Source organism: Lepisosteus oculatus, chromosome 21 (genome assembly GCF_040954835.1).
Source record: "Lepisosteus oculatus isolate fLepOcu1 chromosome 21, fLepOcu1.hap2, whole genome shotgun sequence".
NCBI classification, from domain to species: Eukaryota; Metazoa; Chordata; class Actinopteri; order Semionotiformes; family Lepisosteidae; genus Lepisosteus; species Lepisosteus oculatus.
In genome coordinates, this window is record NC_090716.1 from 5,251,890 (window position 1) to 5,270,626 (window position 18,737).

The following is an 18,737-nucleotide window of genomic DNA, read 5'->3' on the forward strand; positions in this document are numbered from 1 at the left end:
TTTGTTCTGTATTCAATTTTAAGGATTTAGGAGCACTTGTGGAAGATATTAATTAGGCAGTTCTGACTATAGTAATTGGTAATGGCTCTATAGCATTTAGTTCTTCTACGGTTTTTAAGGCTGTCTGTCATGATGAATTCCTTTTATTCTACTCCGATTTATATGCAGCAGAAACCAGTGACCCCATTTTAATATTTACAGCAAGTATTATTATTTTCATTTAGCCCTGCATCCTGTAGAATTTATCTAATTAAACCCAGGTGGGATTAATTAATCTATAAAAAAACTATAAATAAATATATCTGCTTCCTGATATAAAAAACCTTGCTGCAAGTAAAAAGTAAAATGGAGTAAGCCTCCATTAGCCAAATGCATTAGCCTCAGACAAAGGTAAGCCTTCTCCAGCATAATGGTGTGTCTTGTCAATTTTTTGGGTTGCAGGAAATTAAAGAAAGGTCCAGTGTAAGACTCTAAGCCAGTTCTGCTTTCTTTTTTCACAGATGATAGGATGCTGCAGCTAGCCGGCGTGGGACTGAACCCCACCTGAACTTTTCCGACCTTTGAACCCGTGTCTTCCCACAATGCCCTGCCCTTGCCGTGGGAAGCTGAAGCTTTTGGTTGCATCTGTGGCATTTGTGCTCCTGCTGACATGGCTGTACCTCTTGGTGGGCAATTTGGAAAGTGAGTTTAATTCACAGTCTCTTCTTAAAACTCCTGGGAATTATTGCTAGTTTTAAAGGGGAACTGCAGTCTCAGTTTCTTAGACCAGTTATTAAATCTCTGTAAGAAAATACGTTCATTGATGCTATAGTAAGATTTTACAAAGAAAAAAATTGTGAACTTTGTGAAAGTACTGCATAGTTGTTATTTTGTCGCAAACCACTGGTCTCCCCACGGGCGAGAGTAAGAGTTCACACCTGTTGTGATGTGATGCAGCCCTTCCTACTCACTAGTCAATGTAATAACTGATGTAATGTGGTTGTAGGTTGTGCTGCAGACATTTCACCGCAGAAAGTTTCCAACATGGTTAGCATGCTGATAAGTTCCACTATAAATTCCAAGTTAAGTTCCTTTTATCGCCAAAACTGCATTGAAGTCAAGAGCAATATTTCTATTGGATTAAAAGAGATGCACAGCATTCACAAGCATAAATGTTTACAATGTAATTTGGCTGCTTCATGTCACCGAAAGTTGTTACCTTGTTCTGAATCGCTACAGAAAAGCGCTATATAAGTGTAAGCAATTATTATTATTATTATTATTATTAATAATAATAATAATAATAATAATACCGTACTGCACATACCTGGAATTTTGTCTATTTTGTTGTGTTAATTGAAGGTTTTACTTCAATTTTAAAGTAACTTCAAAGTTACTGTGTACATTTTATTTTTATTGTGGTTTGAAATGCACTCATCAATGCCGACCCCGAAATATAAAAATAACGCTGCAGTTCCCCTTGAGATTACGATGGATTCCGTGCACTCAGTAAGGAGAAAAAGAGAATGCATACCCAAGGTTAATGAGGTTCTGTGCAGTGGAAGTTTATTAGAAATAATTAAAAAATCAGGATGTGCCCTCTCGACTCCATTATGATTTATAGAATCCGTCAACATTTAGTGCAAGAATGCCTCCATCAGGACATTTTTATGCTCAGAAACATTGACAAAGATGAATAAATCATAATACAGTTAAAAATGTGTCCTGCTTCAATTGTTCCATGTGCTCTGTAAAGCCATTTTCATATGGTGACGCCATTCCTATGTTTGTTCATTATTAAAAAGTACATCTACTAGAGTGTACATATTGCTGTTCTTATCCCTTGAAGGCTGATGTGTGACCATCCTGTAAAAACAGAAGATAGTGTTATTATTTAGATTTCACAATTGTGTCTAAAAAATAGGTTTTCTTGAAGAGCTCTTTCTGAATGAATAATTATACAACACAATTAATTTGTCAACATTTTTTAACTTGAATTAATTTTCAGATTTTTTTTTTCTTGGTGCCATTTTCCGAATTCCTCATTGTGGTCATTGTATCATGAGATAGACAGTTGACATTCGATATTAGCATGTAACCTTGTTTCAAGGTTATCATTTGTAAACAGTATTTTCTACAGATCATGTTGTAACTTTCTTGAAAAAAGCATCTCTTTCTGACAATCTGTACAATCTTTTCTATGTCATAACTCGTTTGTGGAGGACTGCCCTTTAATTTGTTTCATTGTCAAATAGAACAGAAATAATAGGCTTGCCTTTAAAAGTATCCAGCTAGGTTTTATAACAGTAGAGTTCCCAATAAAGCAGTAGGAGTGAAGAAATTACAGCAGGAAATTTTACTTGACCTTCACGTAATGGAACACCAGACCTCCCTTGTCCAGCCCTATAGAGCTGGAAGATTTTTGCCTAAAAGCCAACTAATCCCAAATGACAACACAACATTCTGAGAACCTGCCGAGCATTTCTGAATAACTCTTAAGCAACTGCAAAAAATGGGCCACATAAATAATAGTGTTGTTCGGCTACAGCTGTTCTTGCTTAATAGCGAAATCAAAGTTTTTTCCTTGACTGATCAACCACGAGTTATTGCGGAGGTAATTCAAAAAACAGTCCTAGTTTGCTTATTTGAAATTTAACTCGCCACCCTCCCTGACACATAGGGTTCTTAAATGAACAGAGGTTAGAATTAATGAACTGAAAGGTTATTTGGAGATTTCTAGAGGCATATTGCCTTGTAATGATAAAAAATCATTAATGCATAAAGCATTACATGAAGAAATATGAGCTGGGTAAAGGAGGAATCATATAAAGACAGATTTGTAATAAATATGTTGATTAATTTGTTTCAAAATTATTTAGGACAAGAAGTACAGTATATACTGAATATGAAAGTACTGTATTACCCAGAACTAAGAGTGGTAATGAACAACTTAAAAAGATGTGTTCAGCCATTTTTTATAACATTTTAGATTGTTAAAAAAAATGTGTTGTAATGGATAGATACTAATAAAGCTAAAAAAAATGGCAATAAGAAATTTTAGCCACATGGCTCAGTAGGTTGGGAAGGGAACATTTTGAATTTTGGGAAGGGACATCTGCTAATGATAATTTAAAAAATTTGGAAAAAAAACGATTAATACAATTTTGCGATCAGTCAAATACAGGACACAGTAAAAGTGCTCTCCTATTTCAGAAATCTGTTGTAGACTACCAGTAGAGATGCAGTCGGGTCAGGAGCAGTGAAAGGGTATCATCTTTCCCCAGATTATGTGAAAGTGGTTTAACTCGATGATTTAAAAATTAAATATTGAGGGCTCTCCATTGCACAGGCTATCTCTCTACGATCACAAAAAAACATCATATAACAGAAAGGGATTGGATAAAGTGTCACACTTCACTTAAAAGATTCTAATAATGTTATACGGGAAGCAGCAGATTCTGCAATCAGTCCTCGTGGCTGGAGGGTGCAAAAGAAAAATAGATTCGGAATGAGAGTGGGAGGGGTGAAGAGTGACACTGAGGGTTCTTGTCAGAGGGAGGAGGAAAGTAAGTGGTGGAGTCAAGATGAAAAGAGGCCTACAGAGCCCTACAGAGGGGAAGCAGAGGAAGGGAAGAAGTGGGGTCATACTTGGGGAGGATTAGGATTAAAATGGCTGTGAGTCAGTCAGACAGGTATGGGAAGAGACACGGGTGTCAGTGGGAAGAAAAGCAAGAAATATTTGCACATGAGTCACAGAAAAACCATCTACATAGTCTTGGGAAGAAATTAGGAGGTCCACATAGTGGGTCGAGGGAGAGAAAAGAAGAGGACCCAAGTCTGAACCTTGGGGAACAGCACTGTTGAAGACTGAGCCTTGCCAGGAAACCTGGTTTGTGTAGTCATTGAGGTTGTAGGATTTACAGGTGTGAGCAGTGCCAGAAATGTCTGCATTACACATCGTAATGCGAAAGTAAAATGATCCACAGCGTCAAAGGCGACAGAGACATTAAAAAGGATTGAGGTGGGGGAGGGGGGAGGCCACAGCACCCGAGAGAAGGGAGACACTAAGAGAGGAGAGTGGTTTCTGTAGAATGTGCTGAGTGAAAGCCAGGCTGGACAGTGTCGAGCAGCGAGTGCTACAAGATTAAAGTCTACAGCTGAGGTACAGAACCGGCTCACAGGTTTGAGAGAGAAAGTGGTGTAATGCAGGTTGGTTTAAAAACAGAGGGAAAGTAGTGCAAGAGCAGAGAGCGGTTAAGCTGTTTCGTAATGTACGAAAGGCAATCAGGGGCAGCAGCCTGGAAGGGGTGAGAGGTTAATTCTATAGAAAAAGAAAAAAAGATTCTTTTGTACATTGTGACAAAAATATGACAGAATCTGTTCCAAGCTCATTGTCCTACATGTGTATCATGTGTATCTCTCAGGTATTAATTGCAGTCGTAAAGTAGTTAACTTGCAATACTTAAAGTAGTAAACTTGCAGGGACGGTTCTTTGGTAGCCATGCAGGCAGACACTAACACAAGAAGTTTGTCTATGGGAAAGCTTAACAATTTCTTGTTAAAAGCATCTGTGTCTCAGAGGCAATTAAATCTGATTGTAATCCAGACAGTAGTAAAGGTACAGTCACTTTCAGGTCATGGGAGGTCAGATGTTCTGCTGTTGAGCTTTTTTAAGTGCTGAATGTAGCTGGAGTAGCTGCACCTGGCTCTCATCACAGACACTGGGATTGTGCTGCTCTATGATTCTCTTCCCTTTAGCTTCGCATTTCATCACTGTTGTCTGGGGAGAGATGCAGAGAGGGCTTCAGTCCTTTGTGCAAGTCTTCCTAATCCTTTAGGACTACTTAAAATGCAAATGAAAAATTAATGATGAAAATGTTTCCCTGCACTATTTTATTAAAAGGGAGGTCTCAATAGAGGAGCTGAGAGTGTAGTTAATGCTCAGACTTGGTCAGGTCTCGTGGGGAGATGCATTTCGTGTTTTGCTAGCTGACAGGTCTATTATATTTTAAAAACAGAACCACTTTCCATAAGCAGTCAAACACAAACTAGACATGCTGGAAATGCATTTGTTATTCTATCCTTTTCCAAGATTTCACACACAACAAGATTTATTCCTTTTGGTGATTAATGGTTTCTCACAGGACAATAAAGCATACATTAGTATTAACTAGAAGTTAGTAAGCTAAAGGATGTAAAATATTGTATTTCATTCTGCTTGTTGTGCTTTATTATAAGACTACGTTTTCAAAAATATAATTTTTTGTCTAGTTATTTGTAACTGTCATTGTAGGTTGTACATCGGATTACTTTTCTGTTATAAGATGTGGGGTAAAAAATAGGGGTTCACAGGGGGATACAAAATCTGTTAAATCTGAGCCAGTAACATTTCATAAGAACAAAATCAAAAAGAAAGACTAAAAATAGATCAGGAGGGCTGTCGGATGGTTTAGCCTAGCCCAGGGTTCTCAAGTATAGTTCCTAGAGGTGTCTTCTGTTTTTTTGTTCCAGGCAAACTCTTATATAGCTGACCTAATTATTTAATATGCTCCACACTTAGAATAGTACCCGAGTGTTTTATAGGTAACGTTCTCTGTCATGTTGCAATTGTTTTGAATAGTCAACTGTAAAAGACCTCATAAAAAACTATATATGGTTAACTGGAAACATAATTAGATTAACTGTTTAATTGACTGTTTTAGTTAAAAAAAACAGTTACATTTGAGCTCCCATGCTTTAGTCTTTAAAATGTTTCATATAAACCCAATGTGGCAGGCATTTACTGCAGGAGCTGTGCCTGTGGTACTGTATATACAGTGTGTGAAAGAATACTCTAGAGTTGTGCCTTGAAATCAGGTTGTTCTGACTGAAGTTTGCTCACCTTTTACTTAACATCTGTTTGGGTTTTTCTTTCGAACGTTTTGTACTTTCTGTCCTCCAGTGAGGGGGATCACGTGAAGGTACGTTTGCATGTTTCACAATTACGGGAGCTGCGCATCTCCAGACCCGCTTTGTGAGCTTGCAATGCTATGAGAACATTCCGCATGTCTTTAAATTGGCTCGGGGCTCAGAAGCCTAATACTTTCTAACAGCTGCTGTAACTCGAAAGTGAGTGCATCTCCAGCATTTGTAAGTAGATGCCAATCCCTTTCCTGTAGGCCACCAGCGGGGCAAATTAGGTCGTTCTTTAAAAAGATAACCATGCCCATGGTTAAGATTGTTCTTCACCTGTCACTTTGCGTTCAGCAGATTGCTTGTCCGTGGAACGAGATTGATGTTTCTGTAGCTGGGTTTGAAGCTCCGTTCACTCTCTGCTACCACAGATGGACGGTCCTTGCTGGTGTCCCCGTGTTTCGGTGACCAGTCAGAGCACTACCTGGAGCGGGACGTCCTGGAGTCTCGGGTCAGAGAGGTGGAGGAGGAGAACCGCCAACTGCGCCTGCAGCTTGGCCAGTCGCAGGGCCCCAGCCAGGATGGGAACTATGGCAACCAGCAGTGGGTGGCATCTGCCGACACAGGAGCAGAGGACGGGGAGAACACCGCAGAGGACAAGGGGAACCACACTGACTGCGTCAGACCACCCATGGTGGAAAAGTGCGAGGTACGTCAACTGACATGGTGTAATAATAATTCCTTACACTTATGTAGCGCTTTTCTGGACACTCCACTCAAAGCGCTTTACAGGTAATGAGGATCTCCTCCACCACCACCAATGATCAGCATCCACCTGCATGATGAGATGGCAGCCATAGTGTGCCAGTACACTTATCACACACCAGCTATCAGTGGGGAGGAGAGCAGAGTGATGAAGCCAATACATAGATGGGGATTATTAGGAGGCCATCATTGGAAAGGGCCAATGAGAGATTTGGCCAGGATGCCAGGGTGGTACCCCTACTCTTTTCGAGAAACACCCTTGTATTTTTAATGACCACAGAGAGTCAGGACCTTAGTTTTATGTCTCATCTGAAGGACGGCGCCTTTTTTACAGTATAGTGTCCCCATCACTATACTGGGGCATTAGGGCACATACAAACTGCAGGGTGAGCACCCTCTGCTGGCCCTACTGCCTCCTCTTTCAGCAGCAACCTTAGTTCTTCCCAGGTCTCCCATCCAGCTACTGACCAGGCTCACTCCTGCTAAGCTTCAAGTGGGATGCCAGTTCTGAGTTCCAGGGTGATATGGCTGTTGGCTCTACAACCTTAAAAATATTAGAAGCATTTTTGCATCTGTTTTTATAAGCATACATTACATGTAATTATTGCTTATTTTCGTGTCTACCAGCATATACAATTGCAGGCTTAAATAGTGGAACCTTGCATTTGAAACAGCTTATTCGCTGCTTTATCTCATGCTATGTGTAATTGTTCGTGAACACACTGAATTCCTTTTTTGATGGAGCCCTTTATATGAGTCAGACAGTTATTCATTCTACCTAGTGGTAATTAAGTTGCTGGAGTGCAGTGGTTTTTGGTCTGGCCTAATTCTTAATCATTGCCTAATTTGTTTCAATTTGCTATCCAAGGTCTTTTTAAAATTTGCTTTCAGCTCTTAAAAAAAAAGTTGAATGAGTTTTATAACTGGTTTGACCCCTCTGCTAATTGATGAGTTTGAGGACTGCCCTCATTCAGGTGTGTGACATTAACAATAACAATAACAGACTGGATGTAAGCAGAAGAAAAACACAGCCTCACTGTTTGGCAGTTCTAGTACAGTATAATATCTGACTGTGTTTATTCTGTTGATCGTCTATTAAGAGCTGTTCAGTCAGAAATAAAGGAGAATAAATACCAAGCTGAGGAGTAACTACAGACAGGTCTGTATGCCAAAGATGTAACTAGGGTATTTTTTTAAACCAAGGACTGAGTTGAGAAAAAACTCTAAACCAGCAAACAGATCAGCTACAGGCCTCAATTACTGCTGGTGATTAAAGGCCCACTTGGAAAAAAACTCCAGCAGACAGTGTGGTAAACCAGGACCAGGATACTGTTGTAATGGATTAACTAATTTATATGTGTAACTGTACAGTGCTAGAATAAGGCATTCACCTCAAACGCAAAAATGTCTATTAAATGGAGAAATTGTTGATTGGGGAATGCAGTGAATGGACCAGCAGGCTGGTTCTTAGATGCCAGGGATTAAGAGAACATGTGATGGTTGCTTTTCCGTCTGCCTCTCTTTACCTACATTTCCTCTGAACACTTTCTCTATCCCCTTGATGCAGTCTCTCTTTATATGTTTTGCTAGATATCCTGTGCTCACTCCCTCTCCACTCCCCAAAGAGAAGTGCTTCTTGCGTAACACACACTTTGGCTCTTGGCTTCCTTGGGGTTGATTTCTGGGAATTTTAATATGATTGGACGTCAAAATCAGTGAGGGAGACAAGATTTACACTCTTAGAAAACCTGACTGAAAACTTAATAATTCATTTCTCAATCAAATATAAATGTCCAGCTACACATTCATTTTTTGTTACATGTCTCTGGCTATTTTCTGCAAGGTCCTCTTAAAGGCTACTTAATAATAACTTTTATAGAACGTTTTCATCATAGTCTTTAGTCCTAGTTTCATATTAATGTTTGTCTGTTAGTGTACCCAGTAAATGCTGCCTTTTTGCTGTGCAAGGTCATTTCCTACAGTATGTAATGACGTATCCGTATTTAGACCTTGACTCTGTCAAGTAAACTAATTACCGATGCTGATCTTTCAGGAAACAACCTGGAGAAGGTTTTGTCACCGTTCTTCTTTTTTTAATGCTTTCAACTTCACATATTAGCGTTAGTTTTTTTTTTTGCCTTTTCCATTTCTATACCTATACAGCTATTATAAAAAACTAGATTTTATTATTTGGCCAAGAGCATTACTCATCACTCAGCACGAAAGTAAATGTGAATTATGTTTCTTTGGGTGTCAGCTTTCTTTATTATGAGAATACTTTCTTGAGTAATCACTTGTTGGTTTCTTACTGCTCGTTTGAGTTTCATCTCTGAATTCCTTGAGTTCCTTCGAGTTCCATCTAGTGGAAGTAAAAAGCAATGTATTAAACAGGAGCTTATTTCATTATAGCTGTTAAACAGTCAGAGAAGTTTAATTATGATTAATGTATAATTTTCCATAGTAGAAATAAGTACAGTCTAGTGATAGTATGCAAATGATGTGATACATTATAATTGAAGTCTTCGTTTTGATAACAATTAGTATTTCTACTCAATTAAAAATGTTTAAAACACTCAATGTTTATTCTCTTTGTAATTTTTTCTTATCAAATGAGGTTTTGTGGAACATCTGTTCCCCTAGACATTAAGATTAATAAGTAGCTTTTACATTTCATTTGGGAACAAAAGCCATTTAGAAGAATACCAGTATATGATTATTAGAGAGAGAGAGAGTTGTTGGTATTACTGGAATTATAATATTAGGTTTGTTGTGGTTTAGTAATTATTGCTTTGTTGTGATTTAAATCTTATGCAAATGATACAAACCAATGCATTCAAATTGGTTCCTACTTTGCAAATTTGGTCACATCTGGTGTCCAAAGCTCAAGGTTTAGCTCTTGGTTCAATTCTCTTCTCTGTGTCAAGATTAGGTTAAATTCTTCATATGTACAGCATGTCATCATGCCAAAACCTGACATTAATCTAGGACTCTCTGCCTTGTAACAAATTATATCTTAAATTATTTCTCTGCATGAAGAAATATCTATATTTGTTCTATAACATGGTGACTGATATTGTCCACAATATTCTAAATTAAGCCTTTTGAGTGCAAAATCTACAATTCTAACTGTATGACCTCACATGTTTTTGCTTTTGAATTGCTTCCCTACAATGTCTGGAGTAATTAAATGATGTGTTAGAAGTAGCCTCTTCTAGCTCAGTGTTTCCCATGTTAGTTTGTTTTTGCTACCCACATGCAACACTGTTTATCTGCCTTCTTTATAAATCATCTGCCAGTTGTGCATTCAGTCTTGAATTGTAGCTAAAGCTTTCTAAATTTCATTTGTTGCTCTTGCAGTGTTTTTGGTTTTTAATTCTTCTAATTTGGTAAAGAGAGGTGACAAGCTTGACTGATTTACTAACTATACTAGAATCTAAATTATTGATATGAACTGGCAAGAGCAGTGATCCTAGTATAGATCCCTGGGGTACCCCACTATTCACATCAACTCAACTCAATATGTTCCATGTAGTCACAAGAAATCATAGTTGTTTTTATATTCTGCATGTGCCCAGTGCTTGACTGGACAAGAGTCAGTCCTTATCAGTACCTAACTTCTATATAAAATGTCTGCTGTAGTCTGAAAAACATGATTTGAAACAGCACACATTTTTAAATAATCTTAATTTTCAGTTTACCTTTTTCCCACAACCAAATCACTTAGGAGCACATTTCTGGTATCATCCAATGACATGTTTTCTCCTCTCGTCTTTTGTTTTTCAGCTTATCCACGTTGCTTGCGTGTGTGCTGGTCACAACGCCAGCCGTGATGTGGTTACCCTGGTGAAGTCCATTCTGTTTCACAGGTAAGAGAGTCCATTTGTGCAGCTGACAGACTAAAGAGATGAATGCCCAGATATAGACTGGTCCAAGTATCCAAGGAGTACACTGAGCTAGGTCACCTACTTCTGTCTCCAACACCTTCCCTGACAACATGCATACACCCTTCCTAAAATGTCCTTTTTGTTCCCAGTAATCTGTAGAAGGCAGTAGGAAGCACTCATGGTGAGTGAAATTACTCCAGGAATCCTGACTCACATCAGGTCAGCGTGTCATTTATATTCATAGTGCTCTGTGGATACTTAGGCATTGTGCTCAGAGTGAATGGCAGGGTATCAGAGCTTGCTGACTAAGCCAAAAGAGCTTGGAGGTGGGGACAGCTGACTGGCAGAATGAATCTTCTGTGGCAACTTTCCAAATAAACCTCTAGAGAAAGTGTATCGATCTTTGTCTGTCTGTCTCTCTATTCACATTATATTGAAAGTTAAAAATGCTTGAACCTATGGATAAAATTGAAATGCCAACATCAAAGAAAAATTAAGTAATTTTTACAGTTTAATTATTAGTTTTTCAAAAACGTTTAATTCAAGAGATGTATGTTTTTATCTGTGTGTTCTGAAAGAAGTATAATCACATTTGAGCAATTATTGAAAAGGTGTAAATCCCCTTACATCCTTGCCTAGCTTATGCATTCTGACCTTGCTGCCTTCCTCCACCACAGGAAAAACCCACTCCATTTCCATTTCATCACTGATGCAGTGGCTCATCAGATTCTGAGCTCCTTGTTTCAGTCGTGGATGGTGCCTTCGGTACAGGTCAGCTTCTACGATGCAGATGAATTGAAGGTAAAGTTTTCAATTGTTAGATTCTCTTTAGAATGTCTGGTGAGCTCATTCACCAGGATCTATACTGATGTACAAGAGAAACATAATACTGAGGTCTAATGGACATAATCACTTACTTTAAATATAGATAGTAAATAAAAAACTTCAAATCTGAACAATAATAGAGACACATGACACACTGTCACATCATGCCAAAATTAGTATTGGGTGCAGCTCAGAGCATTAACACAATCCTGCAAGTGTGAAACAGAGTGAAACAGACCCAATCAGCCTTGTAAAGTTTTTCTGTGCAGCCAGCTGGCAAAGCCAAAGCTAAAGATTGACCAGGTAACAGATGTCTTGGCAGTACTGGTAAAAGGCATATTGTTGGACTCATGCCAAAGAAGACACTGGCCATGGTGAGACCTTTTTTCAGAGGCTGTGCCATTGGCCTTGTGGAACACTTCCAGACCTACCTGCAGTAACAGAAAAGGTGTCGACCCAATGACCCCTTCATCAATTTATTGCTGAGAGATAAAGTGCCTTCCTACCTTCTTCACCCCACCAGTTGATTTGACCACCATAACATTTGGCATAACACTCACCTTGAAATTTCCATATACTTGATGTTGACTTATGTCGTTATCTCCAGGACAAAATGACATTCATTGGTGAGTTAAACACTGTCATCACATTCCCTCTACCACCTCAGATGTTCTCTGGCCTACAGAGGATGACCATCTGGTCTCTTAGCTAATAACAGTTCTCCTGGACTGCTCATGCAGGTAATGAGCAAATCATTCTACATAGCCCACGTTATATCTTAATGGAATGTCTTGTGTTGTGACCTTCCTGGTTTGGTGTGTTGACTCTTGCACTCCAGGATGAGAAGGTTTCTCTGAACCCATCTATTAGTTGTTGAAGTATCTTTCAGCAATCTTGCATAACTTTAACCTGATTGGCAATATTTATGTAAATTCTCAATCAACTCATATGGGCAATTTTATCCCAACACATGCACAAAAAAATGAGAATCTGGGCTATTTATGACATTTTAAGGAGTTGAGCTCAATATTTTGATTTTGATATACCAAGGAACAATATAACTGAACTAATCAACAAACCTACCTGATTATTTCTTAAAATATAAGTAACATTCACAAGTGAATAGCTGATGGAAATATCAAAGCTGCTGTGTTTTTGTTGTGCATCAGTATATCAAAGAAGCAATTACTTGCTGCCTTAGACACACACCACAATTCAGTAATTATTAATTCAATAATGAATAAAAATGAAAGACCAAATCACTTCTGTTTTTTCCCTGCTCCTCTGAAAAGCCTTTGTGTCACAAGTGTCACTTGTTGAAAAGTGTTATTGTTATGAAGGACAGTCTGAAAATTCAAGTTTGTTTTTGTGGAACAAATTTGTTGTGTTTTCTGGAGAGCATCTCCAGCATATCCAGCTGGAATACAAATTGTAGATGTTAATTGTTTTGCTTTACAATTTAAAAAACAAAACTTCACTTTGTTTTTATCATAATTATAGTGCAGCCCTTCTTTCAGAGTAGCACAGAATCTTTTATATTTGTTCATTATAAATATAATATTTATTTTGTAATAAATATTTTAGACCTTCTAAAGTTTATATTTAACCTAGAAGCCTGTGAATTGAGTTTTTCTTGAAAAACAATGAGTTATATATTGAGAAGAATTACAAATACATAAAAAAGCTGTTGGTTATATACTGACTTGTGTTTTTAATGCCTTACGGTAGTGTCACACTAGACTTCAGGGTTAAAAGGGTTTTTATTTCTCACTTGTTCTGCCAGTTCTGAAAAAGAAAAAAAGTATTAGAATTAATCCCTTTGGCTCCTGTTTTGTTTTGCAGTCAGAAGTAGCTTGGATTCCTAACAAGCACTACTCAGGAATATACGGTCTGATGAAACTGACTTTGACCAAAGCGCTCCCCTCTGACCTCACCAAGGTCATCGTCTTGGATACTGACATCACCTTTGCCACCGATATCGCAGAGTTGTGGGCTATCTTTAGGAAATTCACAGGTACTCACGTCTCATATGCACTTACCCCATTCTATTACAGGGGTGCTCATCAGTTTGTAGATGGAGATGATTGGAGGATGGCTGCCATACTGCTAACGTCATTGTGATTTCAGATAAACAGGCTATTGGCCTGGTAGAAAACCAGAGTGACTGGTACCTGGGAAACCTTTGGAAGAATCATAAACCTTGGCCAGCACTGGGACGAGGCTTCAACACAGGTCAGCACATAATCCACGCGTCATCAGACAATTCAGATCTACATAAAGGGCTTAATCAATGTCATGACACGAATCAGTCAGACTGCTGCACAGTAAGTCAAAGTTAGTAATAATGGGGAAGAGTTGTGGATCTAATCCCTGTTTGCCCTGTGGTAAGTCAGAGAAGGGTTGAACTTGAATTGGAGGGCACCAGCAATAGAGAGACATTGCCCACATTGCTGGCAGGCTAAGCAATTTCATTTTTGTCTTTCTTTTTATTTCAGTAGCAGTGAATTTAGGACCTGTAACTGGGTAGATCTTTGTTAGCCAGCCTGCTATTCCCAATCGAACTTTGCATTGCTCAGAGGAAGGCCTGTGTTTCTCTTCTGCGCCTCAGGTGTCATCCTCCTGCTGTTGGAGAGGCTGCGCAGGATAGGCTGGGAGCAGATGTGGAGGCTGACGGCCGAGCGGGAGCTGATGAGCATGCTCTCTACCTCGCTGGCAGATCAGGTCAATGACACACCCTTCACAGCTAATTGATTTTTGCAGTAGTTAAAGTTTACAACGCTGGAATTCACATACTCCAAAGGTTCTCCTTGATGTTCGACTAAAACATGGTCGTGCATGAATAATTGGTTTGGTCTGGATTACTTAATTGCGGATTGATGGGGCTGGACTGGTATTGGGACAGAGGGTAAGAAGAACCAAGAGGAGGAGACACAGAGAGGGAGGGCCCTCAGCAGAAAGAAGCTTACAGTTTGCCGATCTCTTGAAATCTTGAAGCCTTTTTCAGTAACTGCAATGTTGTTTAAAGAAAACCAAACCTTAGGCACCTTCATTTGTAAAGTGATAAAGTACATCTAAAATATACTTAAGCCAATTCGTCATGTGCATTGTGACTAATTGTTCTGAAAACCTCTTCATCAAATGTGCATTTCACACAAAACGGTTTTGTCCAGTTCAATGATTGCTGTATAGTACAGAAAGAGCCCATATATAAGGTGCTTTTTATTATACTTTGTTTTTTTTTTTAAAAAAAGGCGAAGAAAATGTAAATGTTTCAAGCTCTAGACAGAAGCTGTTTTCGGATTTCTTAAATTAGCATCCTGAAATATTTATGTGATGCCTTACAACTTCCAATGTTTCCTAATTAGGAAAAAGACAGGAGCAAGCTTGTGGCTCCTGTTTTATGCATCACAAGTAAGTGTTGTCACATATATGCATAACATGTGTTCCCTGTATTATCTGCAGGACATTTTCAATGCTGTTATAAAGCAGAACCCAGTCCTTATTCACCAGCTTCCTTGTTTCTGGAACGTGCAACTGTCGGATCACACACGCTCTGAGCAGTGTTACACTGAGGTGTCTGACCTCAAGGTGAGCAATTAAGGGTCCCAGTGTTCGATGTTTGGTTCAAATGTCCCAGAGGAATATCTCTAATTTGTCTTGGAAATTTTTGTTATTAAGACAGTAGAGTTGTGCAAAAACATCCATAGCTTAGAAAAAAAACATTGTCCATTCATTAAGCACTCGTTCAACATCTCCATCTTATTTTAGGTCATTTGTTTTTCAAATCTATATGTTTTTTCCCCCAGATCTTGTTTGAGCTCATACATTATTAAATAACCCCTTCATTAAACAGCATCCCTACGTGAGAAAACTGAGAAATGTGAGTGCAATGACTGTGCAATGTGGGTCTTGAAAATCAACAGATCTGTACTTAGCGTAACCAACTTTGTTAATCCTAATTCTGACCACAAGTTAAACACACAGGAAAAAACACCCCAGACATCAATCTGTCTACTTAGGACAGCACAATTTGGCAGGTACATAGGGACTCGCTTTCCTGTAAAGTGTGCAAAATGCCCTGCCGCCGACTGTGATGATTTAATTCTCTTTGTCAGGTCATCCACTGGAATTCTCCTAAGAAGCTGCGAGTGAAGAACAAGCACGTGGAGTTCTTCCGCAACCTGTACCTGACCTTCCTGGAGTATGACGGCAATCTCTTGCGAAGGGAACTATTTGGCTGCCCAAGTCAGCCGAGCACAGAGAGCATTCGTGTGAGTACCAACCACAGTCTCGAGAGGCTGCATACATGTGTGAAATACATGGTTCTGCGCCTTACTTCTCGTGTACCGTGCTGAAGATAGGCATCGACTCCCAGCTTGTTTCAGGACTCTCCTGTGCTCCAGTTACAGGCAGCTCTGGAGGAGCTGGATGAGGATGACCAGTGTTACGATTTTCGCCGGGAGCGAATCATGGTTCACCGGATTCATCTATACTTCCTGCAGTACGAGTACATGGCCACACAGGATGAGACTGATATCACGCTTGTGGCTCAGCTCTCGATGGACAGGTAGGGGCTGGCTGCCAGCGTATTCACCTGCCTTCAGAGCTTGAGAGAACCAAAGCCTTCCTTTACTGGAAAGTATTCCCGAACAGTGTTTAACATTTCAGTGGAGAAAAGGACAATACAATTAAGAATTAAGAGATTCTATGTTGTATTATGGGCTCAGTCTCTTTCCTCACCATGATCTGTCTTGTGCGACCATTGTTTTTTTTATTTCCCCTCCTTGTCTTAGATTACAGATGCTGGAGGCCATCTGCAAGCACTGGGAAGGACCCATCAGCCTTGCTCTGTATATGTCTGATGCGGAGGCCCAGCAGTTCTTGCGTTACGCCCAGGCCTCTGAGGTGCTGAAGAACCGCAAAAATGTCGGATATCACATCGTCTACAAAGAAGGCCAGTTCTACCCCGTCAACCTCCTGAGGAACATCGCTCTCCATCATGCCAACACCCCTTACGTCTTTCTGGCAGACGTTGACTTTTTGCCAATGTACGGGCTCTACGATTACCTCAGGTGAAGTGATTTACATTCTTTGCCAAGCTGGGGTCTGCGTGGCAGTTGTATCATTCTCACTTAGCCAACCCAAACTTTAAAAGTGCAAATTTATCAATAACTAAGCAAGTTAAAGCTGGTAGAATCAGGCATCTAAGAAATGATCAACCTAAAGAACAAACGTCAAAAATAAAAATACATTTTTAGGCATGAAGGTGCATATCAGTGAGCTGTTACATTTTTGTTTAGTGTATACTCGTGTAGCGTAATCTTCAGCAGTTCCCAGGGATCAAGGTTACCAGGACACCTCAATCTGTGTGTTGTATATCAGTGTCCTTGAATTTACTAGGCTGCCCTTAAAACCATGAGTGAGCGATAAGTCTTGCTCCAGCGATTTCATTATCAACCAGTGATAATGGCATTGTTCTGTTCAGTGTTCTCACTGATTTTACAGACAAGGTAGACTTATAATTCCTGTTGAATTACTTTTGTTTTTTCAAAATCTCTGAAGGGGAAAAACCTTTAAAATTCGCCAGCCTTTTTGTTCCCAGAAAGACGGTGTTGCCTTCGCATTTTTTACATACTCTAAATCAACCTTCGTTTGCATTCATTGCTAGAGTGTCTGGGCAGACTTATTTTAATGCAGTTTTGTGGTTAGAAAAGGCAGGATATAGGCGTGACACCGATGCCCTTCTTACAGAAAATCCATCATACAGCTGGACATGGCTCATGTGAAGAAAGCGCTGGTGGTCCCAGCATTTGAAACACTACGGTATCGCCTGTCCTTCCCCAAATCCAAAGCAGAGCTCCTCTCCATGCTGGACATGGGGACACTCTACACGTTCAGGTACGAGCTGGAGATTTCAAATCGCTGTCCATCACCTCCATCTGTCTCACTCCAGAGCACTGTGCCTCCGTACAGCGAATAGGCAGAACGATGACTGAGTCTAAAATTCAAGTGCAGTAATTTCTTTCCACAAGGACAAGTTATCTCTGTCATTACGAATAAACTCTGTAATCTGTCAGATGTTAAAATTCTCAGTCTAATGCATTTTTCTCTTTTGCTGTCATGCATTATTGTTGTTTGCATTTCGCTCATCTTAAAATGGGAAATATACATTACATTGGTGGTAACTGTCTACTGTAGTGCTGCACAGACACACATCATCAGTTTCAATGCTACAGGTGATGAACACAGTAATTTTGATGTCTGAATTCGAACACCAAGTGAAATGGCAGGACATTCTGTAGAGGTGCACAGAAAACCCCTCTAGTCTAATGCATTTATCTGCAGATATTTAGACATGACTGCCACCTGCTGGACAAAGTTCTCACAATCTAATTGCCCTTCACAGAAAGCTCCAGGAGAATTCAGCGAATATATTAGTTGCCCAAATAAACCAACATATTTTAAGGAAACATTAAATATCTTCTTCATGCAGGCATTGTTTATTGTAAATAAACAGTATTATATATATATTATCTGCTAAAATTTTTAAATTTTTAAATGCGACTCCAACCCTGTTCAATACTGTACCTTACTTTTTAGTTTAAAGATCCTTACATGCTATTATGTATTCCTTATGACTTTTTGGGAGCTTTAATTTAGTTTTTTTAATGTAGCCATTAGCAATGCATATGCAAGAGTAACATAAACATCAAGGTACATTTAAACATGAAAAACAGCAAAATGCACCCAAATTGAACCCAGAACCAACTAATAGCTAATGTTGCTGTTCACATCATGTTCTTCCTTCTGTTGGGGAATTATGTTGACTAACATTATAACATACATATAATAAAATCATATGCAATGACATGTAATCCCAACAGATTTTGTAAGAATTATGTACATTAGTTCTGAATGCATCTTACAATACAAAATATCAGGGCCTTTCAATGTTAATGTTCAAGGTCAATCCACAATCAGTACAGAAAGAATGGTCCATCTAAATTACCTGTTGGGTTAAAAAAGTTGATGGAGAACAGGAGATCATCAAGGAGTCTATGTCAAACACACTCACATGCAGAAAATACATTTGTAAATCACAAAAAATATTTCCTGTCAATTCAAAATCAAATCAGGGGCATTTCTGACATGGGATGGCAAAGTCTTCACACAATGTTTTATGAAGAAATCGACATACCAAGGCTATAAGGCTGAATCATTACCCAGGATGGTCTGGCAGAGGCTATAATTCTAGGTCAGATCTTTAATACTGGTGTCCTGAGATTGGTTTTACAAAGACCATCTGTGGTCTCCCTTGGTTATGTATTATATGTTTTATATATGATGGTTATATATGGTTTCATAGCCCTTAGCGACACTTTTTTCATCCTC

General features: G+C 39.1%; 1 protein-coding gene across 11 annotated transcripts in view; it reads left to right on the plus strand.

The window, feature by feature from the left end:
* Positions 1-18,737, plus strand: part of large2 (LARGE xylosyl- and glucuronyltransferase 2) — a 237,931-nt gene that overhangs the window by 214,897 nt on the left and 4,297 nt on the right. For 10 of the 11 annotated variants that reach the window (XM_069181876.1, XM_069181875.1, XM_015338526.2 and 7 more), the window contains 12 exons: positions 501-681; positions 6,303-6,580; positions 10,420-10,502; positions 11,198-11,321; positions 13,188-13,359; positions 13,473-13,577; positions 13,954-14,066; positions 14,808-14,933; positions 15,461-15,616; positions 15,749-15,912; positions 16,139-16,417; positions 17,097-17,243. In XM_069181876.1, coding sequence (XP_069037977.1) covers positions 582-681; positions 6,303-6,580; positions 10,420-10,502; positions 11,198-11,321; positions 13,188-13,359; positions 13,473-13,577; positions 13,954-14,066; positions 14,808-14,933; positions 15,461-15,616; positions 15,749-15,912; positions 16,139-16,417; positions 17,097-17,243 — 1,847 coding nt within the window. In that variant the 5' untranslated portion in view covers positions 501-581. The remainder of the gene's footprint in view (positions 1-500; positions 682-6,302; positions 6,581-10,419; positions 10,503-11,197; positions 11,322-13,187; positions 13,360-13,472; positions 13,578-13,953; positions 14,067-14,807; positions 14,934-15,460; positions 15,617-15,748; positions 15,913-16,138; positions 16,418-17,096; positions 17,244-18,737) is intronic. The other variant, XM_015338532.2, reaches the window with a different exon arrangement.